This window comes from Neolamprologus brichardi, chromosome 18, assembly GCF_056152115.1.
Source record: "Neolamprologus brichardi isolate AB-2024 chromosome 18, ASM5615211v1, whole genome shotgun sequence".
Classification (NCBI taxonomy): domain Eukaryota; kingdom Metazoa; phylum Chordata; class Actinopteri; order Cichliformes; family Cichlidae; genus Neolamprologus; species Neolamprologus brichardi.
In genome coordinates this window covers 17,525,060-17,552,358 of record NC_142121.1, presented here as the reverse complement: position 1 = coordinate 17,552,358, position 27,299 = coordinate 17,525,060, and the positions used below count along the sequence as shown (strand labels likewise).

The 27,299-nt window shown below is 39.3% G+C and overlaps 2 protein-coding genes across 2 annotated transcripts in view; one reads left to right on the top strand and one right to left on the bottom strand.

Moving 5' to 3' along the window:
* b4galt2 (beta-1,4-galactosyltransferase 2) overlaps positions 1 to 19,220 on the top strand; it is a 208,894-nt gene extending 189,674 nt beyond the window's left edge. The window contains exons 7-8 of the mRNA XM_006792142.3: positions 4,034 to 4,138; positions 16,624 to 19,220. Of these exons, the coding sequence (XP_006792205.1) occupies positions 4,034 to 4,138; positions 16,624 to 16,774 (256 nt within the window). The 3' untranslated portion in view covers positions 16,775 to 19,220. The remainder of the gene's footprint in view (positions 1 to 4,033; positions 4,139 to 16,623) is intronic.
* A 3,661-nt stretch (positions 19,221 to 22,881) lies between these two features.
* zgc:113531 (von Willebrand factor C domain-containing protein 2-like) lies at positions 22,882 to 27,049 on the bottom strand. The gene is made up of 3 exons (XM_006792143.3): positions 26,367 to 27,049; positions 25,353 to 25,482; positions 22,882 to 25,067 (listed from the first exon to the last, which is right to left on the bottom strand). The coding sequence occupies exons 1-3, from the start codon at positions 26,721 to 26,723 to the stop codon at positions 24,877 to 24,879; spliced, it is 678 nt and encodes a 225-aa protein (XP_006792206.2). The 5' UTR covers positions 26,724 to 27,049; the 3' UTR covers positions 22,882 to 24,876.
* Between the last annotated feature and the right edge of the window lie 250 nt (positions 27,050 to 27,299).

Genomic DNA, 27,299 nt, shown 5'->3' with positions numbered 1-27,299 from the left:
CCTCTAAACCAAACAAAGTATTTCAGGAAGAGAGAAGGCTGTTAGCGCTAACTGTATACTGTTGTTAGCTGCATTTGAGAAAGAGCAATTCCCTGACCTGATTCTTTACACATTTTCCAAAGTTAATGTGTGGAAATACCTTTAGAGATAGTCAGGGAGGGAACGGAGTGGATATGAAAAGAGGCAGAGATTGAGATAAAAACGGATAAATCAGTAAAACTGAGTTTAGCATCAGTGCAAAGAGTGCTGACTGCTGTGACTCTATCCAGTCCACAAAAAATTCACTTCCCTCTGTAATACCAATTTAACTGAAGACACACATTTGAGAAATGTAGCTTTTTAATTTGTATTTTTTACTGAGGGCTACATGAGAAGAGGAGGCAGTTAGCTTAGCCCTAGCTTAACAGTTGGAAAAGCTTAACGATTGGAGCAGAAGAGTTCAAAAATATACAAATATACACATCAAAAATGTGATGAAAAAACTTGAACAGGGCTACACAAATAAAGGTATATTTATATAGCAATGTCTAGGGGCGCTAACTGTTAGCGCTACTAGGCTGCAGCTATGGTTATAAAGTGGTTAGCTAGGTTTTAAATTTGGTCTTTTTATTGAATATTATTTATTTCAATTCAATTCAATTCAATTTTATTTATATAGCACCAAATCACAACAAAAGTCGCCTCAAGGCGCTTCATAGATACAGAGGAAAAACCCAACAATCATATGACCCCCTATGAGCAAGCACTTTGGCGACAGTGGGAAGGAAAAACTCCCTTTTAACAGGAAGAAACCTCCGGCAGAACCAGGCTCAGGGAGGGGCGGCCATCTGCTGCGACCGGTTGGGGTGAGAGAAGGAAGACAGGATAAAAGACATGCTGTGGAAGAGAGACAGAGGTTAATAACAGATATGATTCAATACAGAGAGGTCTGTTAATACATAGTGAGTGAGAAAGGTGACTGGAAAGGAAAAACTCAATGCATCATGGGAATCCCCCGGCAGCCTACATCTATTGCAGCATAACTAAGGGAGGATTTCAGGGTCACCTGGTCCAGCCCTAACTATATGCTTTAGCAAAAAGGAAAGTTTTAAGCCTAATCTTAAAAGTAGAGATAGTGTCTGTCTCCCGAATCCAAACTGGAAGCTGGTTCCACAGAAGAGGGGCCTGAAAACTGAAGGCTCTCCCCCTCCCATTCTACTTTTAAATACTCTAGGAACAACAAGTAGGCCTGCAGAGCGGGAGCGAAGTGCTCTAATAGGGTGATATGGTACTACAAGGTCATTAAGATAAGATGGGGCCTGATTATTTAAGACCTTGTATGTGAGGAGCAGGATTTTGAATTCAATTCTGGATTGGCTGGATTTGTGGATATATATCATAATATTTAACAGTTTTGCCTTCACATAACCGCTAACCAAATTAGATAAACTTGTCCTCCGTTTTGAAATAGTGGCAGTGTAGGATAAAGTAAATCAGGCTCATAGTTTGCAGTGAACACGTCCACTTATATGCAAATACTCTGATACTCTTCAAAACTGTGCTTAGAAGGAGAATGTTTGTTCTGTTTCTGGTTTGTGTTACAGTTTTCCTATCGCTTAACTAGTAGTTAGCGAGTACTGGCAGATAGGTCATTATCACTCATGTCATATACAAGGAACCATGGGAATCTGTTAGCAACCAAAGTAATAACTTGCTTACCAGTTGGGGAATATTTATACTATAGAGCTTTTTAATTGGTCTCTTTTTGTTTAAAGTTAAGCCTAATATCTAGCTCCATACATCAGCCTTAACTAAAATTTAGAAAGAAAAGGAATAGCTACATATTTTCTCAACATGAGGTTGAATGTTTTCACATTTTATTGAGTCACTAAAGTGAATAAATTGAATTTTCAAGTCATTTTTGTGGGGTTGAATAAATTCACCACTTCTTAACCAAAGATATTTTTATTATAAAATGTGTTTTTTCACCATGCCAATTAGATATGATTCTTTGACACAAAAGCACTTCACAAAGCACCGACTTTAACCTTCAGCAGACTGTGCAAACAATTGGAATCAGCTTTTAAAAACTCAGGTAAAGAGAATAAAACTGAAGGTGAGAGTAATGAACAGATTCAAAAAGAGAAAGGTATGAATAAGATAAACGAGGATGTAACAAGGAGAGGAGAAGAAAAAAGGGAAAGCTCTGCATTGAAAGTCTAGAATACACATGAAGTTGCTGCGGAGCAATATCAGGCATGGATGATTTTTAAGACAAAGAGACTGCACGAATCAGAGCGTTACAATAAATAAGAATCGCTCATTCAGTATCCGTTATGCCGTCTCGGTTATGAATATCAATGTCTCTGGAAGCCTCTGGTTTTAAACTGGGCTTTATGTGGAGCAGAGATGTTGTTTGTGTTGTCTACACCCCATTTGCTGTTGCATTAGATATAAATCTCTGTGCCGATTTGGCCCTGTGTTGAATCCTAGTAATACAATGTTACCACTGTTTCTAAAAGTTCTGATCCCAAACTTTACAGGGAAACACATTGCTAATGCTCGCCTTATTCCCAGCTGATGTCCCCAGAGTTCGAGAGTGGAGATTGATTGTTTGGATCGTTTATGTTTGTGGTATACAAGTATCATTGCTGTGTTAGTTTTTAGCTTCCTTTGCTTTGCAATGTCCTGTCTAGGGGAGTTATGACCCTTTAAGGATGGGACTAAGAGTCCGATGTGAAGGGCAGTAGAAGTCAAAATAGCCGATACACCACTACAAATTCTTTCCTGTTAGCAAGAATAGTCAGTTATTGTGAGATATGTATAGATTTAATGTGTCTTACAGCAATATTTTAGCACAAATATTGATTAGCTGTACAGTCCGTTAATAGAGTTGTCAGTTGCTGTAATGATTTTTTTGCCCTTCCTGGCCTTGAATGGACCCAGGGATACCTAATGAAGACCATAGCAGATTATAAACAAACACAACATTAAATTTCTGTTCTCATATTCTTATTCTCCTTTCTTTTTTCGTGGTCTCTGCAAGGTTTATCCAATTCTCAGTGGACTCACAGAGTAGCATTGCATAACTATCACTTCCGAGGAACAAAATTAACCTTTTCACAGTTTTCTCTATAATATGTGCATCACAGAAGTGCACATATTGGGGTTCGAAAGTTAATTATTTGGTTGCAAAAGCTGGCAGAAAAGCTAAAAAGTGTGTTGTGCAGTAACTCACGCAGCTACACGACAGATCATGGGAAATAAGGGCCTTTCTCTCAGTGCTGCTGAGCGTTTGGTGTGACAGATGGATAGCCAAAATCCACGATTCTCCAAAGTTCAGCTAAAGCTGCAGTAATGAGAAGCTTCAGCTGTTTGACGACAAACACACATGAGACTAAGTCAGTGGGAACACCACGGGGGGATTTTGTACTAAAAAGGCAAAATTAAGCAGCCGCATTTATTGATTTGTTTTGAAGCAAAACATTTGCTCGCTCTCGCTTCTATTATATGAGGAATTCCTGCTTTTGTTGACTCTCTATTGATATAAACACAAGTTGAACATATCACATTTTATTATTGATTATTTTCATACAACTTACTAAATGTGTGGATTTCCAGCTTTTCTGTTGTGTGTGACAAACATTTTTATTATTTTTGTTTACTATTCATCAGGTTTGGGCATTTAAAACATTATTTCAGGGATTGGATATTTGAAACAGGTATTTTAAAGGATTTTTTCCCACTTTTTGTAGACTAAATAATTTCTCCTCACAGCAGAAGTGCTGTCATCTCAGGCTTTGGCTATGGGAAATTGCAATTTCCATAAATTGATTCTCTTTGCTGTTGATTTAATAAAATAGCTGATAGATGACATAAAAAGTTGCAGCCTCGCTATATTTCTTCATTAATGTGTTCTCCCTCTCCCTGTCTTCCAGCTCTGTTTGTTACAGTGTTTTCCTCAATAATCAGCATGTTTTCTCTCTCATCTCCTCTTTGGCTCAGTTTGTTTCCTTTTCTCTAATAGATTCTGTTCTATCTGCATGTGTTGCAGGATCACTTTGAATGGGATGAAGGTGTCTAGGCCAGACGTTCGCATCGGCCGCTACAGAATGATTAAGCACGAGAGAGACAAACACAACGAGCCCAACCCACAGAGGTACTGCATCATTGTCTGAAGTCGTTCTCCGGCTTTATATTCGGATCGATCGCGCCGCTTTTGTTTCACAGCTACTCGGTTCAGACGTTTCTTTCTGAATTTTTCATTTCAGTTTGAAAGAATTATGATCGCATGGCACTGCAGAAGTCATCAGTGGCGTGGCTTTATAATTAATGTTTCCTACAGTGCAATTTACTGCTCTGAAATGTGAGGCAGTGTTATGGGCAGCAGCGGGTCTCCTGTTCACTGCTGTCGTCCAGATTATCCACTGTCACTCTGTTCAGTTTTGCAAAACTTAAATGTTAAAGATACTTTAACCTTTAATCAGAGGTGTTTAAATGAGGACTTGACCTTTACTTTTAGCAGTTTCTTACACCGTGCACATTCACACTTGGGAGTTCCCTACAACTGACAAGTACTGCAGCTTGTCATAAGAAACGGTGGGCAAAAGGAAAATGGCTACCTTAGAAGTGTGAAAGTGTTTTAGAAAAGACTTAACTTTATATATTACTTCACTAGTGGCATCTTTACAGCCTGAGTGATGCAGTTTGGAGCAATTATTTTTAACTCGCTGAGGAAAGTCAGAGAATGCAAAATGTCTCTGCAGCAGCACAATACTGTTTTTGCCTACTTGGTGAAGGTCAAATGAGGCTGATCATTTAGTGCCAAGGTTTAGACATAAAAAAAAACATGTTTGATTTTTCTATACTCCAGTAATTTCATATCACTCTTAACCCCTGTGAAAACTGTGATCCAGGGAAATGTACACAGTAATATCGCTGTACTGTATATGCAGTACTGTGCAAAAGTCTTGCTCCTCTCAGTTTAATATTTACCAAGAAGCCAGAGGAGGGTTTTTTTTTCTGTTCTCCAGGCTTTCTGAAGCTCTTTCAGTTTTTCTTTGGCTGCTTTTTCACTCCTTTTCACTCCAGTCTGTGTACAAGGTGATTTTCAGAAGAATTTTTTAAGCCACTTATTGCTGACCTATGAATCATTCAAACACAAAAAGGCACCTAACTCAAAGATGAACCAGTGTTTGTTCTACACATATTGCACACTTAAGCAAATTTATTTGTATCATTAGGCACTTTGTAACGAGCACCCTGTCACAAAAACACATTTATTCCAAGCACATCAGTTTGACAAGTATGAAATACTATTTTTGCACCAAGTTGACTCCCAAAGAGTTATTTGTCGTTCCTGCCTGTGTTCTGAGCATGCATTTAGGTACCCCACACTACACTCAGTCTGCATAACCTTTAGTATGGTGTGTAGTATGTCTTTCAAAATTTAGAGGAAACGGGACCAGTGCAAGACAAAAGAAGCAGAATCCTAAAAGAAAGATCTACAACAGAGGGACAGTATGTAAAAAAAATCACATCCTTAAGAAAGAGGAAGAAAAATCCTGACACGGGACCTAAGAGAAGTATCTGGCCCTTCAGATGATCCATCTACTGTTTACTGAAGCTAGATGGTCTCAGTGGAAGGGTGTCTGTCAAGAAGCTGTTCTTAAGGAAAGGAAACGGGTGAAAAAAGTCTCAGGAATGGCAAATTACGCAAGAATTGGACTGAAAATAAGTGATGGGTTTTATGGCATGATGAATCCAAATTTGACATTTTTGGTTCAAATTGTCATCAATATGCACGGAGGAGGTCAGGAGAGAGGTACAACAGTGAGTGTCGAGAGCATTCTGTAAAACACAGTGAAGGTCACGACTTGGGGCTGCATTTCAGTCAGTGGTGCTGGATGGAAATCATGAACGTGAAGAAGTGCCATCGGATTTTGATCCACTATGCAAGTGTCTGAGGTGCAGGTGTAAACAAAATGAGTGAAACATTTTACTCATCCATCCATTCGCTTCCGCTTATCCTTTTCAGGGTCGCGGGAGCCTATCCCAGCTGTCATAGGGCAAGAGGCGGGGTACACCCTGGACAGGTCACCAGTCTGTCGCAGGGCCAACACACAGAGACAGACAACCATTCGCACTCACATTCACTCGCACATTCACACCTATGTGGCGATTAGGATTATCCAATTAACCTATCCCCACAAGCTGCGTGTCTTTGGACGGTGGGAGGAAGCCGGAGTACCCGGAGGGAACCCACGCAAACACGGGGAGAACATGCAAACTCCACACAGAAAGACCTGATGGTGGAATTGAACTCAGGACCTTCTTGCTGTGCAGCAACAGTGCTAACCACCGTGCCACCGTGCTGCCACGTCTTACTCATAGTAGAATATTAAAATATTTAAGCAACCGATGTCATGCAAAAAGACAAGGCAGCATGTTAACTAAATAAAATCCGTGTGGCTCAAAGGTGTGATTATAAATTCTCGTTAACCCTTAGGGGCTCAGAGTAGAGCCGCTGCTGCTCCACATCGAAAGGAGCCAGCTGAGGTGGTTCAGGCATCTGACAAGGATGCCCCCTGGGTGCCTCCTGGGTGAGGTGTTCCAGGCATGTCCCACCGGGAGGAGGCCCCGCGGCAGACCCAGGACACGCTGGAGAGATTATATCTCTCAGCTGGCCTGGGAACGCCTTGGTGTTCCCCCGGATAAGCTGGAGGAGGTGGCTGGAGAGAGGGAGGTCTGGGCCTCTTTGCTTAGGCTGCTGCCCCCGCGACCCGGCCTCGGATAAAGCGGAGGAAGATGGATGGATGGTTAACCCTTATTGATTGAAAGTAATCTAATAATAGGCAAATAGTAATATGAGCGTTGTAGCTCATGTAAGTGTAGAGAATCCTAGATGGAAACTTCATGCCTAAAAGTATCAGATGACTGAACAAAATATAAATACAACAAACCTCTGAAGGCCACAGCTCAACCTTGGTGGCCACTAAAGATTGTGCGAGTTTTAAATGCCAAGAACAAAACACTTTCACTAAACCAAAAATTGCTTTTCAGAGATACGGCCCAGGGGCTTAAATGTTGCTCTTTTGGCTACACCCATTTAAATTGCTTTTCAGACAAATGCGTAAAAACCTTCCCCTATAAGTGTGTTATTTTATGGTTTGATGAATGAGACCCAATATGCAGAGATGAGCCCTTCTAGACACATTAATCACCAGGAGTATAGCACCTCACATTAAGCTGCTTAAATGTGGATTATCACTGTTTATTCTCCTCTAAGAGCCCCCGTTTTCATGCCTGAATAGACTGGGCAACGATGCCTCTCAACACAAAAAATCAATAGCTGCTGTGGCTCCGGCTGAATGGAGATATAGTGAAATCTGTTGTCTCCTCCAGTAACATTTTAGTTTGATCTCATGTGACATTATTATGTTTCACCATTCTGACAAACTCTGCTGCCTCATGGTGGAGTGAGGTCTGGTTTAGTTGTAGCTCCTAAATTGGTTTATAAGAAGATTAAAAACTGCTGGCAACAAGAGCCATGAGTGAAAGAGTATTGACTGTGTTTGCTGGAGCCAGACAAATTCTGACCAGCTTGATTTGAATTTTGAAGATAGCCTGTGAGCACTGCGTCTGATACATTCTTAAAGTTTTTGTTTAATGAGCTAGCCTGAATGGGATCAATAGCTCTTTTTACAAGAGAGGCTTTTATACAGCTTGTGAAAAAATTACAAACAGCAAAACACATCAAAAACAGTCACAGAGCTCTGAAAAGGTGCTTCATAAAAGGTTTGGACAATACGCCAAGGTCAGTCTAAACTAAAAGAAAGTTTCACAAAGGTATCTTCGAGAATTATTTTGTAATCAAAAACTGAATTTGAAAACTTTCGCTTTTTTTCTTCTTTTAAAATAAACTTTAGATAAACTTTCAAAGCATGCATTCTCTGGGTACTACGGCTTTCTCCTTCAGTCAAAAGACATGCTTGTTATTTTGGTTGGATTCTAAAATTAGCTGTAAGTGTGGATGTGAGGGTAACTGGTTGTCTGTCTCTTAGCCCTACGACAGACTTGGGTCCTGTCTGGTTTGTAGGGGTCTATTTCGCCTCTTACCCTACAACTGCTCGAATAGCCTCGAGCCCCACCATGAGCCTGAGCTGCAAAAGCTGAAGTGTTGTATTAAGTTTTTATTTTTATCTTGTTGGTAACTCATTAACTAAACAAATCAAGTCACAGCTATTGCACACCTTTAATACTTACTTATATGTGACAAATTAAAGGAAATATGTTTTGTTGGTTTCCATCTTCATATTTTTATTCTCGGACTGTCCTAGAGCAGCTTTGTATGAGTCACAGTTCAAAATAATCCTTCTTTATCATAAACTGCAGCTTGGTGCATCCGCTTAGTTCAGACCTGAAAGATGCCGTTTCAGCTCCTCTCCCTTTAAGGTCAAGGATGACCTTAAAAGGAGAGTTTCAGCTTTCTTCTGATTGGCTGCTCAACACGAACAAAACTTTGAAAAACACATGGGCGGGCTAATGTTTCCACAGCCAATGCTATGTGAGGCAGGTCACCTCATTATGGATTTCTGCTCTGAGACAAGAGTTAAAAAATAAAAAAACCACAAAAACCCTTTGTCACTGGGTTGAGAAACCCCCATGCTGGGCAACTCCCCGCTTATTCTTCACCTTCTTCTTTTTGCTGCTCCCTTTCGGGGTCATGACAGCGGATTATCTGCCTCCATCTTAGCTAACCCTGGGATCCTCCTCTGTCGCACCGACCCTCTGCATGTCCTCCTTCACTACTGCCTTCACTGTGGTCGCCTTTTTTTCTTCCTACCTAGCAGCTCCACCTTCAATATCCTTTGTCCAGTATATCCACTATCTCACCTCTGCACATGTCCAAACCATCTCGCCCTTGCCTGTCTAACTTTGTCCCCAAACTGCTCAAGCTGAGCGGTCTGTCTGAGGTACTCACTTCTAATCTTGTCCATCCTGTTTACTTTCAGTGAAAATCTTCATGTGCCACCTCCAGGTCTACCTCCTGTCTTTTTCTTAGTGCAGCTGTCTCCAAACCATACATCATAGCAGGTTTCACTACCATTTTGTAAAAGATCCCTTTTACTCTTGACGATATCTTTCTGCAGTAACTGCTTTCACCTCTGAACCTCCTGCCTTTTCTTCTCTCTCGCTGTCTCTTAACATGTCTTCCCCGCTTTCTTCTTTTATTGTTTTAGGCTAACAGTAGCACAATGTCCACCAGCACACTGTTGGCCACAAAGAGGGTCGTTGTTAACCCAGACTCGGACCGATCCTGTATGAAAATGACACATAAAGAATGAGACATGCTTCATTTGGCCAAGATTTTACGCCCTTCCCAATGCAGCCCTCCCTGTTGATCTGGACTTGGTACCATCAATAGGAGTACACTGGCCACATTATTTAAACTTTTCTCCATGTTGTTATGAGCATATACCATTGTAGCAGTATATGACTGAAGATACGAAAAGCATAATAGGCCCCTTTCAACATGGAAAAGCTGAACTCTTGTCTCCTCCAGTAAGGAGATCTGAGGCATCTGTCATGCGATGGGGAGGAAGGATTTGACTTCACTTGTACCCTGAGAGGGAAAGGTCACTGCAAATTCATACAAAGCTGTTCTTGTTGATCACAAATACCCATAATTATATTATATTATATTATATTATACTATAAATATGAATTGGATACCATAAAGAGAACCTTTTTGTCTCCTCTTAACCTTAAATATGTGACATGGTCTTTTCTTAGTTTTTTGTTTTATTAAATCTTTTCCTTTCTTCAAGCCAGTCTCCTATTACAACCTGCAAGGTAATAAATAAATATAAAAATATAAAATCACCTGAAACAACATGGAGAGATTTTTTTTTCATGCTTCACGACTACAGAAGTAGAGATGTCAGACGTCCATCTAGATGTAGTTTAACTTCAAACTTAACAATCTGTCCTGGAAAATGGCGGCAGGAACTTGAATGCAAAGATGTCTAAAATAACCAGGCCTGTTTAATGTGTCATCTATCATTGTTTTGTGTATGTGTGTATATGTGAAAGTGTGTGTGTTTGACTCAGAGAGAAAGATTCAACGATCCCTCTGTAATTGCCTGCTGAAATGACACCGTTAGAAATAGGAGCCAGCTAGGTCAAAGTGGTCTAGTTGCCTTCATCAAAATCAATAAATCAGCCAGTGGACTGAAAGAGAGAGGGAGAGAGTGTTTGTGTGTGTGCACACATTCGTGCGTGTGTCTGATTGATACCTTTTTGTCGTTTTCCTCCTCGTCTTGATGGTCATTCTGGACTCTATAGACCATAGACCACACTTCCTCAATAAGAGGTGACACCAACAGGGACGCTATTTATTTGAGGTCGATGCATTATTCATAACTGTGGCGAGGGGCAGAAAATAGCTGCCTATTAGTGGGCAAAAACTTCATTTTTACAGCCCTTCTGGACAGTCATTATAATGTCTCGGAAATTTTGACTTAAAGGATCTGTTTGAAAAGAAGCAGGATTTGGGCTTAAATAAAGCATGGCAGCTTAGAATAATCAGGAGGCTGTGAAAGGAAAAACCGCCACCTCATGGCAGTGTTCAGGCACTGTGGGTGAAGGGGAGAGTGTTTTTCTCTGTCCTTTCTCTGCTGTACAGTTTTGCATTTATTTTAATTTACTTTAAAGGGTCTTTTTTCTCTCTGCAGGAAATTTTTAAGTCAATTCGATATGCCAGAACATCTAATGTTTTCTGAAGAGAGCATGAAAAAAGGCAGAAACAAGGAAATAGTTGTTTGGTTACCAGAGTGAACCCTGTTCTCTGAGACACACCAAAGAAAACACAGCAAGCTAACACGTTCACAATAAAAATGCACATTTGCTGTTTTTTAGCAGATTTATCATTTACTTCATCATCTTACTTTAGCATGCATCCGATGATTATTGCTAAACCCAAAGTGGCATTCATAAGAGGGCAAGAGTGCATTTGCAGCTAATCTCTGAACGTATTTCAGTCTGGACCAAACTACCAATTAACCAACACTGCCACCTATCACACCACCAAATGCAACTCAAGATGGTAAACCTAAAATCAATCATGTATTTATACATGAATCACCTATACATAATGATTTGCTTGTATATTCAATTGATGATTCAAGTTGATGATGATTCCACTCAATTCTTATTGATTTCCATAACCCAAGTAATGTGACTGGCATGACCAGCCTATTGTATGCCTGACATGATGTATTCTCGGAGCTGTGGATGAGCATGAATTTCTAGTGCCGTTGGATTAGAATGAAACTTTTCCATTGAAGTACATTTACTCAACAACCAAATTATAGGTTTGACGTCCATATACTTTAAATCTTTCTATTAATTGTTACATTTATGAGACCTGGTTGCTAGGGCAAAATTTTTATTCAACAAATGGTTGCCAAAGGTTTCCCCTTGTTGGTGAGCGTTTGCAAACATATAGGTATGTCCCATATAAAAGTCGAGCGACCAAAACAGTCGGAAGGAAGGTGTTCGGTGCAGTATCGCATACCTCTGGAACCAGTTTCACTTGGCAACAGCAAGCTACCTCTTGCAACCAATGGTTACCAGGGGGTTAGTGAGTGGCCTGTAGGCCTGCATAACTGTGGCTTCAGTAATTGATTTAACAGAAATTGCCAGCAGCCACTCTCAACCAGTCAGGGAATACTTTTTTCCCTAGCAACCACTGGTTGCCAGGCGAGAAGCCAGTCTCTAGTCCTGTATGACTGGAGCCTTAAGTAAAAAGTGTCAATGCATCTGTTTGATTTTGCAGAATTATCTAACAAAACATTAACAGTGTTGTTAATTTTTGTCATGGAATAAATCTGTAATTGAGGTTTTTCAGACGTGACAGTTAACAATGTAACATCAACTTGGCCGAAAAAATGATTATTCCCTGATTGATTGTGTTTGGTTGCTGGAGGTTGACAGCTGGTTGCTGGGAAAATAATTGCCAAAGCCTCCAGGCACACACCGACCGTCAGGGACTGTGATTGCTTTGTTTGCTAGCATATAAACTTTTACCTTTTACCATAAATTTCTTAATTTGTCAGTTCTTTAGTCCAAGAGATGATTTGGGGATACTTGTTGATAGCTTTCAAATTATATCACATACCCAAAAATGTGGCAACCAATAAGGTGTCAATGGCACAATAGGATTCTATACTGGGAAATATTCAAAAATTGATAGAATATCATAAATAGACTACCTTTAAACCATTTACGTTGCCTTGTTCTGAAGTATATCAAGGAGTTTTTGGTCATTGGCGCCTTATGTGCCGTATATATATTCAGCATGTATATGCAGAACACACACGTGTGTGTGTGTGTGTGTGTGTGTGTGTGTGTGTGTGTGTGTGTGTGTGTGTGTGTGTGTGTGTGTGTGTGTGTGTAAAGTTTCATTTTAAGGTTGTTCTTGCAGAAGCCTGCCAATTGCACTGATAAACTAAGCTTTTGTTTCCGCTTTTTGTCTTCAGGTGCAGAGTTTCTTCTCTGTTTAGATTCAGATTAATGATTGAGCCTTTTGGGAGAGTTTATCTGGAGTACTTGCGTAATGTCCAGCTTTTACCAAGGGAAGTGTTGTCTTGACTATCTGATGAATGTTTACTATCTCCTCTGCACACATGCATTCACATTAACTCAAACATTCACAGGAGTCCATTCTCTCAGCTTGTCTGAAATGCTGGTTAGGCATAGCAATGAGATGTTGTGCGGATGGATTTAAGAAAGAGGAACATTAATCACAAGCTACAAGTATCAGTTAGAGCACACATACATACAGCATTTGTATCGGGCAAACAGCATTGCAATTGAATGAGATGCACAGCAAGCTCATTCAATATGCCATCCCTTTGTTATCATCCTGGGACATTGCAGCTGCAGAGGGTGTCTGTGTGTATTTGGGTTGATATCTGTATGTGTATGTAACCAATAATAAACAATAACTAATAATTACCTTTAAAGAAAAAAATGTAACCTAACATCACTTTAAATTTACAGTTTTATTCATAATACAGAAGAAGTGGAAGATAGTTCTCATTTGCTAATTTATTACTGAGAGACTAATGATGAGAGGATTGATAAATTCTCACACCTGGGTAGTAACTATTAGCTTAGCTTAGTATAGCTAGCTAGAAACAGCTAGCCTACATCTAAAAGAGATAAAGAAAATCCACTTATTGACACCTCTGATGCACACTAATTAATTTCTTATATATGAATGACTTAATTTCATCAAAAAAAAACCCCAACATTTAAAAAAAGAACAACATTGATCTTTAGCTGGACTGTTAGCATTAGCAGCTAATCTGCTTGCCAGTCCTGTGAGCTGTTGTAGTTTATTATGTTACGTGACTTGATAGATATCTTTCTAAGCTACGTTTTTATTTGTTATATCTAACATATCTTATCTTAATTTTGATTAGATTAAAAGATAATTATTATATACTTGGGTATTATAATGAACTTATAATAAAATACAGCAGTTTAAAAAGCTTTAGTGTTTCTTTCCTATAGACTCAATAAATAAATGAAGGTTAAGTCATTTTCTGATGGTGGACTGATTGGACACAGATCTAAGATTACTGAAAAAAAAACAAAAAAAACTTAACCTTATCTCAATCTGTAGTTGTTGCTGTGCTGTCAAAAGCTAAGTACATCCTTACTTCTTGCATAGGACTTAAGTGGGTATGTAGCAAGCAGCTGCTACTAATTAAATGCACCTGATTAATTGAAAAACCTTTGGCTTAAATGTTTTGGCAGCTTGCTGGTCTGAAGAATTCAGGTGTGTGTTAACATAATGCCACAATCTTCCCAGAAGTGGATGTCCCAGTAAATTCACCCAAAAGTCAGACCTTGCATTGCTCAAAGAAATTTTTTAAAAGATACATCTCAGTTCGTGGCAGTACAATTAGAAACTGACTGAACATGTTTGGCTTATTTGGAAGGCTTGTCAGACCATGCCTGTCTACTAAAGTATTCTAGATTTAAATGTGAGGCTATCTTTCTGAGAGCTAAAGCTTGTTCTAAATTGGGTCAAATCAACAGGACAATGGTCCCAAGGACAGCAACAAATCTACAAATGAGCAGAATACAATCAAGATGCTGCAATAACACGGTCAAAGTCTAGAGCTTGACCTGAGTAAAGTGCTGTCACTGGACTGTAAGAGAGTGATGCATATAGCAAATTAAAGAAGCCTACAAACCTCAATGAACTGAAGCAGCATTGTAAAGAAGAATGGACCAAAAGTCATACAGAAAACAATTATTTCAAGATATTCCTGCAAAATGTGCTTCTTAAAAGTTATTGATATACTTTTTACTTTTCACAGTACTGCATTAGAGTCCTGTAAAACCTTTCTTTCTTAAGAAAGAACCAAATGAGTTACCCAAACTCTCAAACTCTTCCTTTAAGGTTAAGTGGGCCAACTCAAAATGTGACACTAGAGCAAAATAACCCTGATTAGCTGGCACGACAATCTATTGTTGAGATTCTTAACCAGAAATGTTTTCCTGTGAGACCCTCAGTGGAATTAAAAAGGAGCTTTACTTAGCCCAGTCAGGACGTCTGGAAATCAGGCTAATGAATATGTAACGAGGATGTCTTTGTCTCGCCCTCTAACTCTAGAAAGTAAGTCTTAAAGCTTTGAAAGGATACATAAGGTAACCTACAGGGTGTGCCTGTATGTGTGTGTTTACATGTATTAGATATTCTTTATACTGAATGTAGGCAGGGATTGTGTTTAATATTCTTCGTATGATAGAGTCATCCAAAGATTTAGCTTTCCCCCCCTTCATTCGCTTTATTTTTAATATCAGTATATCTCCATCCATCTGTCACACCCAGATATGTTTATCTCATCGCCTATCTGTCCTTCATTTTTCTTCCCTGTCATCCAACCTCCGTTTTACCTTAAACACACTCCCATTCCTCTTCTGCTTCCTTTCTCTTTCTCCTAAACGAATTCCCCCTCCTTCCAGGTAAAAGTGCCGTCTTTTTGTAGAAGTCAGAGAACACGTGATTCTATGTATATGTTACTGTATTGTATATTGCGCAGCAGGAAGATGCTTGACAACGTTTTTTTTACCCAGCTTCCATTCATGCCAATAAAGATTTTTTGATTTGATTTGAGAGAGACAGAATGCAGGAAGAGAAGAGAGATCTTTGCTCGTCAGCTCTGACAAGGATCTGTAGACTCACTGGTCCATGTCGGACTGAAGTGTCATCTCCAGTTGCATGTCCAAGCATATCATTAAGAAGACATCTTTTGTTGCAGTCAGTCACGGCTGTCTTTTGAAAGTGAGTGTGGAGTTCTGGGTGTTTGCACACATCAGCTCTTTCTCTGCTCAGAGACCTCAAAAAAAAAAGAGAAAAAGAAAAAAAGGAAGAAATTTTAAGACAAGAGCGTAAACACGCTGGTAGACACTGTGGCCTCATTTCCATTCTGAATGCCTGCAAAAACTCATGCTACTACAAGGGTGACAGGCGTGTTTGTGTTATGAATCTGTTTTAATGCCAAAGGTTGCATCACATGCTGAACTGAGGCTCAGCAGCCGCTCTGTGTAACTGCCTGACACACTGTGTGAATTTTTTCCCCCTCTTTAATACCAAAATCAGAGCGCTTTCTGATGTAACTGCTGAATCACAGCCAATGGGAAAAGATATCCCGGCATAAGACAGACAAACCCAGGTAGATATTATAGATCATCCTGTTCTCTGAGTCCCTGTGCTAGGCCACAGCACCACCTGTTGGTCATGATCAGCTTGGGGAAAAAATCAGATACTCTATTTTCTTAACTTTTAGGAAACTTTAGCCAGTAGACATCAGGCTCTTTTTGTCATATTGGTTAAATGTGCACAGCAGCACATTGCAGATGGAGTTCATGCATGTTTTTGAAAGTTTGATCTTTTCTAATATCTGTTTTTGTTTTGTTTTTATTTGCCTTGAATGCTTTCTGGACTAGTTTATCCCCTGTCTTTAAGTTATTTCCAATTTCTGCAGTGTCCTGTGCACAGAATATGATCTTTTGTGTATATTTGTGTATTGCATATTGCATTAAAAGTGCGCCTGCAAAATAAAGCAGCTGTGCTCTGTGCCGCCGCAACCCGGAATTGGATTAGAGGATGAAAAATGGATGGAAAAAATGACCAAACTTGGAACAACTTTCTGATGCAGTTTTAAGGGTTTGCAAATATACAAAGGTTATACACTGCTCTTCTTTTTGACTTTTTTATTCTTAAAAACTTGCACTGGAACCTACAGCTAGGCCTTTTTTTCCAGTTTTTCTCATTTTTGTCTTTCTTTAGCAGTGTGTCAGGCATCTGGTTGCTTTTCGTAGAATAAAGAAAAAAGTTGACAAGAAGAAACGATTGATTTATATTTTCTCGTCCACATTGCAGCATTGTTGTAACTGTATCCGAACTTGGGCTCTAACCTGGTACCTGGTACTTTTTATCTGGTACTCCTGTTTTTGTTTTGTTTTTAACTTACACTGAACTGAATCTAATATTCTTGATTGTCTCCTTCATTTCCCGCTCTCTCCCTGCCCTTCCTTCCCTCTCTTCATTTACTCCATTAGATTCAACAAAATACAGAACACCAAGAACACAATGAAGAAGGACGGCATCAGCTCTCTGACCTACAGACTGGTTCAAGTCAAGAAGTATCCTCTGTACACGAACATCTCCGTGGAGATCGGCAAGCCACCACCTCGGCCCATTAAGGGCTAGAAGAAATGAAAGAGAGAAAGTGGACGATGTGGGGGAGGATGCAACTGGCCTAGTGAGAGGAAGATGTGAAAGAAGAGAACTTAAAGGATGGAAAGAAAACTGAGAGTGTCTCACAGGCTTCTGAAAGAATATGAAATTGAAAATAAGAGAGCAAAACTTGTCACAAGCACATCATAGTGTCTCTTTCTGCCTCGTTTCCACTCTATTCAGCTTGATATTTCTCTCTTTTAGGACTCAGGCTCTTTCCACCAACAACTTCTTGAAGCAGACAGTGGGTGCTATCACACCTGTAACAATCAATGACTGCAGAATGAATAACTTGTGGACCAAAGGTGGATTATCAGTGGCGTCAAACTTAAGTTTTCCTATCAAACTGGAGGAACTGATGGCGTGTTGACAGCGAGCATTGACAGGAACTGCTGGTGTGTCACGTAACACTTTCTTAAATGTTGACGATGGATTTCTCGTAACGTCTTAAAACTGTCTCCATGAGAAAACACACAGACTGTTTTCATGCATACTTTGAAAATGCAAGAAAGAACTAACTTTGTGTGCATTAACAGCCCCTGGAGTCAAGCTGTAACATTACCACAACGTACTGACATGCAGTGATGAACTGTGTTACTGTGTCTAACGGCTTGCATATCAGAGACATCAGCGTCTCTTGCCATGTGATGCTAACAGACAATTTGCTTTGGACATTTTCGTCAGGGAGTCACTTGTTTGGATCTAATTACTCAATCAAACCCTCTGCTATCAATTAATGAATGTGTATTGTGCCTGCATCTACAGCAGAAGACTCAAATGAGTGCTGGTGACACATGAACACGCTGATGAAACACATTTGTCAGCCGCTACAGACGACCGGGAACTCTCTTTTTGTTCTCTGTTTTTATACATATATATGAAGTTAAACTCTGGAAGCAGAAGCTGACTTGTTGAGAGTTTTTCAACAACAGTAAATGAACTGAAAGGATGAAAGGGTTTCTCCTGTATGCAGTGTACTGAAACTATCTTGGGAGAGCATTTGAAATCAAATGGAGGAACTGAAGACAGCAGGTCTGATACATGCTGACAGCTCAGTTATGATTTTGACCCCCTGCAGCACATAAGGAGATTATACTTCTGGAAACTTCTTTTTTTTCAGTTTATTTTGCTAATATGCACTTTAAAGTCAACATTGAGCTAATACTCCTTTAAAAGATATTGGAAATTTACCATATTTTCTGCACATACAGTATTCCCCTAAGCTCCAGACATCCACTGGTGTTGGTTTTCTTTTAGCTAATGTCACTGTTAACGCTAAATTTGGTTGAAAAGTCAGGGGGTGAAATTTGTTTTGTTTGGATGTCTTAAAAGTTTTAAATTTGGTCCAAATAGGCTAATATTACTGGGCAACCTGTACAGATAGGTCCAAAATTTGTTGGGCAAAGACACAGATTTTGTCATTTGTATGCCACCACAGTGGATTTTAAATCACCCAATCCAGATCTGATTGAATTGCAGAGGTTTTGCATTAACCATTTAGGAAATTCAGCCACTTTTATATGCCGTCCCCAATTTTTCAAAGGCTCAAAGTTATTTGGACAATTGGCTGAAAGGCAGTTTCATGGCCAGGTGAGGTCTGTTATCTTGTTTTTTCACAACAAGTGAACCAGACATAATATCTCAAGTTACAGCTCTTCAAAGTAATTTCAAATATGACGCCAAGAGAGATGTAAGTGCAAGTGAGGGAGGCCATTATTAGGTGGAAAAACTGAGATAAACCTATCAGTGACACAGCAAAAACCTTTTCCAAATCAAAAGTCTGGATCATTCTTAAAAACAATGGATGCACTGACCAGCGCAGCAACACCAAAAGGCCTGAAAGAAAAAGAAGACAGCTAAAGTGAATGATAACACAGATGTTGAGAAAAACAACTTCTTGTCTAATGAAATCAAGAATGAACTCAAGGAGGTAATGGTATCATTGTCAAAGTCCACAATCATGAGACACCTTCATGAATGGAAATACAGACGTCTTATAACAAGGTCTAAAACCCCTAATTACACAAGTGAATTGTGAAGTGTACACACTATGCTCTCTGCTCAGATTCAACCAGAGTCCAAATGGATAATGACCCAAAGCAATCTGAGAAAGCAACCCAAGAGTTTTTCCTTTAGAGGCAAAGGAATTAGAGATTCTTCAATGACGAAGTCAGTGACCTTATTTCAGCTCAACAGAGCTTTTCAGTTATTAAATACAAAAACAGAAAGCCCCACAAACAAGCAGCAGTGGAAGGTGGTTTTAGTAAAAGCCGAGCCATCTCAAGGGAGGAAACACAGCATTTGCTGATGTCCTTGGGTTCTCGACTCCAAGCAGTTATTGACTGCAAAGGAGTTTCATGAAAGTATTAAAAAAAAATCTTTAAAATTACACTGGTTTGGTCAATAGTTTTTTAAAAAAAAAAAAAAACCCATTAATTCAAACTTTTTGTTAAACCCCTTGAATTGGAATTTGAAGCTGAAAGTCTGCACTTCAGCCACCTATTGATTAAAACCCACTGCACTGTACACATAATTGTAAAAAATTGTCTTTGTCCAACAAATTATGGACTGAACTTCAAGTGTGTATACACATGTAAATGATGTTTTTATTCTCATTGTGTGTTGCATAGTGATGGTATTTGTGTACACCTCTGGAGAGGCTAAACACATTGTTCCAGCATGCTAGAGCAGCACAGTAGGAGCAGGATGAGCGCCGCAGCCTCATAACGAGAAGGTTCCATGTTTGAATCTACAAAACAACAATCGACAAAAAAGGGACATCAATCCATTGATCTGTTCATCAATGGATTGATGTCATCCTGCTGTTCATCCTTTACTTTTTAACCAAATCTTGATGTCGGTCAGACATCTGGCAAAATTGTCTCCCGCCATCATCCCGCCGTCTTTTGAACAAGTTTCTGCTCGGTGGGATGTCGAAGAAATGAGCTGTCAGTTATGTTTTATGAGAAAAAAGCAGCGTGAATACAAAAGCTGACTCTTGTAAGATTTACAAGTGGCTCCACGGGCAGGACAAGATGAAATAATTCTCAAGGTCTCTTTTAAGCCTACAATCTAACTTGGTAGTCTTTTTTTTTTTAAGTGTCACAATTCATTAATAGTCCGTTGATACTATAATATTAATATGCCGTTTTATCTCTCTGCTATCTCTCCTGTCAATCGTTTAGCAGGAGACGATCATATCCGGACGGAGGAAATTATAAGGTGCTGCTCTTTGGCTGGCGGAAATTGTTAATTTTAGGGCAGTAATGAGAAGTTACAGTTTGAGCAGTATGACTGACGTCCCTATTGCTGCTTCAGATTTTATCAGCATCAGCTGTCAAGCCTACATGCTAAACGGTTTTATCACGCATTCAGATTTCACAAACAATGGGCTAAATTAATCCTTTTTTTATTTAAAGTTCTGGAACTTTTTGTCTCATATTTACTTCTGTCATTTCTTCCATCACCGCATTGAAGTCTTTGACTGTTTTGTACTTTGATGCTTTGTTTTTCTTCTTCCTCTGTTTTCTTTTTCCTGGTCTGTACTGTCAGTGTTGTTATTGTTGACGCCTAAACGCCAAACTGATGCCTTTAGAAGTGATGTGTGCTAAGGGGAAGGGAAGGTTATCTTGAATTCTTTCTTTTGGGCAAACGCGATAGAAATGTGTGTTTTGAGATTGAAAATATTTAAATGTTTGTTTCGGTGCAAAAAGAAAAAAAAGCATTTGCAGTATGTTTTCATGAAAGTGGCAGGGGGTTTGCATAAAGTCTTGCAACTGCAATTTGAACCACAGAGAACAATTTGGGGCTTTTATTTTGGTGAAAATCGAGCACCGTTGGCCTCCTCTTTGGTTAGCCTTGAGGCAAAACTGTTCCCATCTGTTTGGCTCTCTGTTATCTTTGCCTCAAGTTTATTGGAAGGTATCAACGCTCTTTTCTGCACACACACACACCCGAGCACACACGTTCATTCAAACGGTCCACCCCCCCCTTGCTCTTTTTCTTTTTGCATCATCTCCCTTTTCAATGCCTCTTCTTTTGTACTCTGCCAGTTTAGGTTGTTTGTGGCAATGGGACACTGTTGTGCTTTGTGATGGACCCACTTCAGGCGCAGCCGTGCCTCACAAGGGTGCTTCAACTTTCAATAGATATTGACAGGGCCTTTCTTTGAGTCTGTGAAGTCCCGGCCACTTACTGTATCTCCATTTTCTTCTTTCTCGGCACACATCCCCATCCTTGTGTCTCCCTTCTTTTCATGTCCTCTTTGCATGTCGTCATTTTATTTTTCACTTTTCTCTCTGTGCTTTGATCCTATTTTTTGTTTTTTAAGCAGTAGTCTCCTGGTGAGTTTTTGTGTTGTCAGACTGCACACAGGGGTCAACAACGATCCCTTCTCTAAAGTGTTTACAGCTCACGCAGTGCAATATTACAGATTCATTCACCTCTATATCATGTTCTTCTTTTAAGTCATTGTTGAGGGATGTGGGATGACATTTTAAGGACTAGTTTAATTTCTAATGCAGTCATAATTTTTTTTTTTAAAAATTTGTCTTATAAACCTGTTGTGTTATCTAAACATAATCAAAGATTAAAGGCAGATAAAATGATGGCATCACTATTTTCATCATTCTCGCCACATCAAAGGGACAGTGCAGCAATTTAATGTGCTTTGTAAAGTTGTGGCCACTCAGGCCAACATATCCCAGCCGTGCAGTTAGCTTTAAAATAGAAGTTTAAAAATCTTTCATAGAGTTGGTAAGTGCAATTGGACATTTTGGGCAGTCAAGAAAAAAACCCTTTTAAAAAGAATTCAAATTACTTCCCTGTTTACCAAAAGATTAATGAAGAATTTGACTCATATTCGCTGGGTTCATTTTGCATGGACTTAAAATGTTGTTGCATGCTCTGCCCTTAACTGTGGATCAAGTCACTTTGAACTAGAGTTCAAAACACAGTTCCAGCTGCCTTCTCCTCGATGGCAAAGGCAGCGGGAATTCATGGGCACTGTGGTATTTCAAGCCACACCTAAACAAATAGACTGAACTGTAAAATTTGTGGAGTGTCCCTTTAAATGTAAGATTAATCCTTCTGGGAAGCCTTTATGAGATGAGAAGTTGACAGAAAGTTGAAAAAAGGTATAATTTAAAGCAGGAGAGGGATGGGTGCAGTGCAGTGTGTATAAAATGTGGGTTAAAGATGTAAAAATCAGCAGAAGAAACTTTAGCATAAGTAGTATTTGAAAGAACCACGAGGAGTGCTTGATGTTTCTTGTTGGACTTTTTGACTTTTGAAGCTGTTCCAGCTGTCAGGTAAACCTGGTGGTTCAAAGCGCTTTTTTTCTGATACTTTTTTTCTTCATCTGCTGCCGACGGCAGACGGGACTTTCAGGCCTGTGGGTGTTTTTAAAGATTTCCTGTACCTGTATGTTTTTTTTTTTTCTTTTTGTACATTGAATGTTGAAAATGTTATATCTTATATAGAATGCATTAAATCATATCAAACCTACTTTTTCTATACAATCAATAAATCTGCAGTCAAAAAGATACTGTGATGATGGTGTGTTTCATGTTTCTTTGAATATTTCCTCTTGATCTCAAACAGCCCAGTTGAACTTCTGCAGACTTTTTTTCCTCTTTTCTCTCCTGAGTGCTTCTTCTTCACCTTTCGTAGGTTTTTACACCATTCTGCATTTATTCATTAGTTGTTCTCAGGCTCTATTCCTATACTCTGTTTGACCTGTCTTCCTCCACTCAGCCCCAAACAGTCATGGAAAATGACTGCACCTCCCTGAGCTTTGCACTGCTGGAGGTTTCCTTCTGCTCATAGTAATATAAATAAAACTGAATTGAATTCTGTCCTCTAGTTAAGTCGACAACACGAAAGCCTTTTCGTCCTCTTGTTGTTTTAGTTTACTGATTCTTTACCATTGTTTTTTTTTCCCCCAGGAAGCTGCTTGTTTCCCATTGTCAGCAGAAAAGCTCTGCAGGGGCATCGGGCAGGTGTCCTCACAGACAGAAGCACAGTAAATGAGTCACTCAGAGTAAAAAGAAGCAATTCAAAACAGACAAGTTTAATGGGCATGAAAAAGGAGTTTTAATTTGAAGAATTTTTGCACATTTTCTCTGCACACCTGTATGGATTATCAAAAAAGGTATGCAGCATCACATGACATCAGTTCCCTTCATATCAGCCAGTAAATTGAAAGCTGCACTTGTCGGAATTCTTTCATATTTTGTGAAATACAAACACAGCGTCTGCTTATTAATGATATTTAGCTACAATGGATCAATGGCACTGATGCAGGCAGCAGCAGCCCGAGATTTAAATTTTTCGAGTTTTAAACTTGAAATCACTTTTGGTTTTTTCTATGAAATGTCCCTCATGATCAAAGTGAGAAATGATGACAAATTACAGAAGGTAGACCTGCTGCCTATCAATGTTTCTGTTTAAAAAAAAAGACAATATACTTCATGCTACATTTCATTCTGAAAACAGTAAATCATAATTTTCCACTTGGAGAGTGTAAATAATGTAGAAGGTTGTTTGTATAAAAGCTACACTTTTCTTGTGAAAAATGAACAAAGCTGCGAGTTACACATTGTTTTTTTTTTCTGCTCTACAGTGTACATGTACAAATCACATTCTCCTAAATGAACCCCTGCTTTCAAATATTACCCTTGTCTACAACTACTGTACAGTCATATGTCAGGCCATACTCTCATACATTATATTTCAATTAGCATGGAAATTGAACTACAATATTTATAGAACAGACACAAAGTTGTTTATTGCTCCGTTCTGCTGTTTCCTAGTCTAAATTGCATCACAGTGATGCATGCATTTTACTGCTGCATCAGCTGGTGACAGGTCAATTATCATTTCTTGTCATCCAATAATTACATTGGCTTTGTTCTGATGCTTGAAATACCTCCTTGGCCCACTCATCTCTCTCTCTCTCAGAAAAACACCAATCATGATAGGAAGGCCACTACTCAAGGGTAGTTTAATTTACTTGTTCCTGTTAGATTTGTTTCTTTAAAGATTCTTCTGTAGTAGTGCAGGTATTGGGAACAAGTGTTGGAGTGTTTGTTGTCCATTTAAAACAACATTACTGGAACCTAATTTTGTGTTTTTGCGTTCTTATAATTCTCAGCTAGTGTCCTGTCAGTGACAGCTTTAGTGTTGTTTGTTACACTGAAATGTTGGATTAGATATCCTTGTCCTGTTGCCTAAGGTACAATGCTGTGCAAAAGTCTTGAGCCACATGTCATTCTTTATATTTTGTTTCAAAGTAGGCAGGCTTTATTGTAATTTTTCAAATTAGTCTGAGCAATAGTTCTCCAAACTTTGAGAGGTTTTTCAATTGTTTTTCTTTGGACCATTTTGGACTGTCTTTGCTGTTTTGATTATTTTTGAAGGGCGGTCTTTTATAAAAAAAAAAAAAAAAAAAGTACCTAACTCAAGAGATGAACCAGTGTAAGAGAGATTAGATAAGAGACGATTTAGCAAATTTAAAATCATATGTTTAGGCACATGATACAAAAAATGTCAAAGTTAACACAATCTGAGAGACACAAAATAGTATTTTTGCACCAACAAGGAGCGAAGGTCCGAAAGAACTTCTAGCAGAAAACTTGTCATATTTTGACATTGTGTGCAGTGTGAACTTAAGGAATTTGAGGAACTGGACAAGTGGAGGAAAAGTGGCAGTCCCAAACAAAAATCTGCAGCATATAAACAGCATCTTAAAGTCCAGCAAAGACCTGACACAGGACAATGAGAGTTGTATGTGGCCTTTCAGCTGATCCATCTATTATTCACTCCTTGACAGATACCCTTCCACTGCATAGTACAAACTCTGTTTTGCCTTTTCTTATGTATTTCCATGTGTGTTTGCACAAGTTTAAATAAATCTATGCAGCTATTTCCCATTTTTCTAGCAAAAAAAAAGGAAAAAGAAAGGACCGGTGGCTTAAGACATTTGCACAGTACTGTACAGTACATTAACGTACTGCTTCTTTAAACATGTATTTTAAGAAATGTAGACCTCTGACAGTCTACCTACTGACAGAGAATCAGTTTTGCTGGGTGGGCGGCTGGTGAGGTTTACAGTTTCTGAGGCGGGAACAGGTGGCGAGGCGGTTTCCCTCCCAGTAACCAGCATCTTGGCCGTCGTGACAACGACACTTGGTGCAGGAGTCAACCCAGATGGGCTCTCCTGCAGGAATCACTTTACTGCGTGATCCATCAACATAGCAGTTAGGACCTTTGGGGAGAGGAGAAGAAGAGGTAATTGGAACTTAACAGATACTACACATAATCAGTCAAATGGATGGCATTGTGTAACTACACTCATCCCTAGTTTAAAACAATTTTCAAAAACAAAACAAGACCACACTAAAGTGGGTCTAAATTACAACATTTGAAAACGATGCTCATATTATAAAAAAAGATAAATGTCTTATAAATGTTCTTTCTGTGATGCTGTCTGTGAGTGTTTTTTTGTTTTTTTTAAACTTTCTACCCTTATTAAACTGTGTTTTTAACATACCCTCCTTGCATTCAGGGCAGCACTTCCCAGGCTGATAGACAGGGTTGACACATGGTGGAGGCGCACAATCTGCCACAAGACAGCGGGCAATGCCATCACTGTCACAAGTGCACTGCTCACATTCTGATGGCTGGAAAACACACACACACTGAGACCCAGCAGGGATCATTTCCTAATCTCGTGATGTAAATGCGGGTTACTCACTGCTAGCAAGCACACGAATTATGTATAATGGTATCCTTTTTAAAGCGTGTACTAATCCTCGTACCAACTCAAAAGGGGGCGCCATTTACCTCCAATTTATTACTGCATAATCATTACATACAAACGGATATGTGGTTTAGGCTTTAGTATTCATCAAAGCTCATCCTCATTTGGTTCTGACACATGCATTCAGAGACAACGATTGGGAACAATGGTTGCACAAGTGGGCGGCATGAAACAGACCAGAAGACCCAAAGTTTAAACACCAACTGGTGCTCCCCTGTGTTACTAGAATATCTCTATGATATTCAGATTATTTAGATAATAATTACATTTTAGAACTTCTATTAAGTGTTGTTATTATTAGTGTTCAAGTCATTCTTTCGAATAATGTATTCTTATAATGTTCTTGTACACTGTTATTGTTGTGATGCATTTACAGTACAGTACAGTTACTACAGCTTTGACGTCGAAAAGATTTACTTAAATAATACTATTGACATAAGCGCACTAAGGTGCTTCATTTTAGGATGACGATGCTGACATTTTCACTTGTAGGCCATTTTCTAAATAGTTGCAGCTACTTTGAGCACTATTCTTACAAAACTAAACTATTATTGATGGACGTCTCAACCAATGCACACCTGTAACCCTCTTACATTTTCTTCATAGCCTGATGATTTACAAACGTCTATCAAAGTAAATATAGAAAAAGTGTAAAAAAAAAAATGGTGGAAATTTTTAGGCCTAAAAAGACAAGTTTTTAGACCTTTCCAATAGGTTATGTTTATTTATGTGGCACTGACTTACCTGGAAGTTCTGTCCTAGCTCGTACACCACCCCTCGATACTCGCACCCAATTTTTTCACACCTGGGGCAGCAGTCGGTGGGGTAGTGGCTAACGTGGATACATGCAGTTGGGAGAGAGGTGCATTCAGTGCGGGCACACACGGAGCCCTCAGCGGTGCACTCACATTGAGTGCAGTGATCAGAGTCCAGGAAATACCATTCTCCCATGTAGTATATGCTGCCATTGGCCTCGCAGGTGCTCTCCTGCTGTCCAGCGACCGAAAAGCCGAAACAAGCCTGCGCGCAAAGTACGAGTGCCAGAAGGACGGTGCGTATCCCGCGCGCTAAGGAAAGGCGCTCTCTCACAAGCTTTTCCATAATCTAGCTGATTAATCCAAATGAGTAAAAGTTCGTTAGTGAACTTGCACCGTAGTCCTACTTGGGTTTAGTAGAGCGATCAGCCAAGATTTGAAAAAAACAAACAAAACCTTTTCTTCGTTAGATTGTTAAAAACAAACCCCCCAAATCCTGAACCTCTCCACAGCGGTCTGCCGGGTCTGCGCACACTTTTGCAAGGCAAGGAGTCCGGAAGGGAGTGGAGGCTGGGAGCATAAGGGGGAAAGTTTCACTGCTCTCATCAGAGTACATGCTTGCCCTTAACGTTACTAAGCTGAAACCTGTCCCTCCCTAGTTTAACACGCACGACTTCAGCCTCCTACAAGAGTTCTTCGTGGCCTTGTGTGATACTTGAAGCCTACTGCGCCTTTAAATTTTAATGTGCTTTATCTATTTAGTCTTGTATTTATTTTTATTTTACAATAGACCAAGTTTACCTGGATTTAATGTCTTACATTTCGTCATCCCACCATGTATTTTGTTCAGTGCTTTATTTTAAATAAAATCAACTCTTAAGCCAATTTTAAATAAAACGAATTAAAGGATTTGGCATTTTTT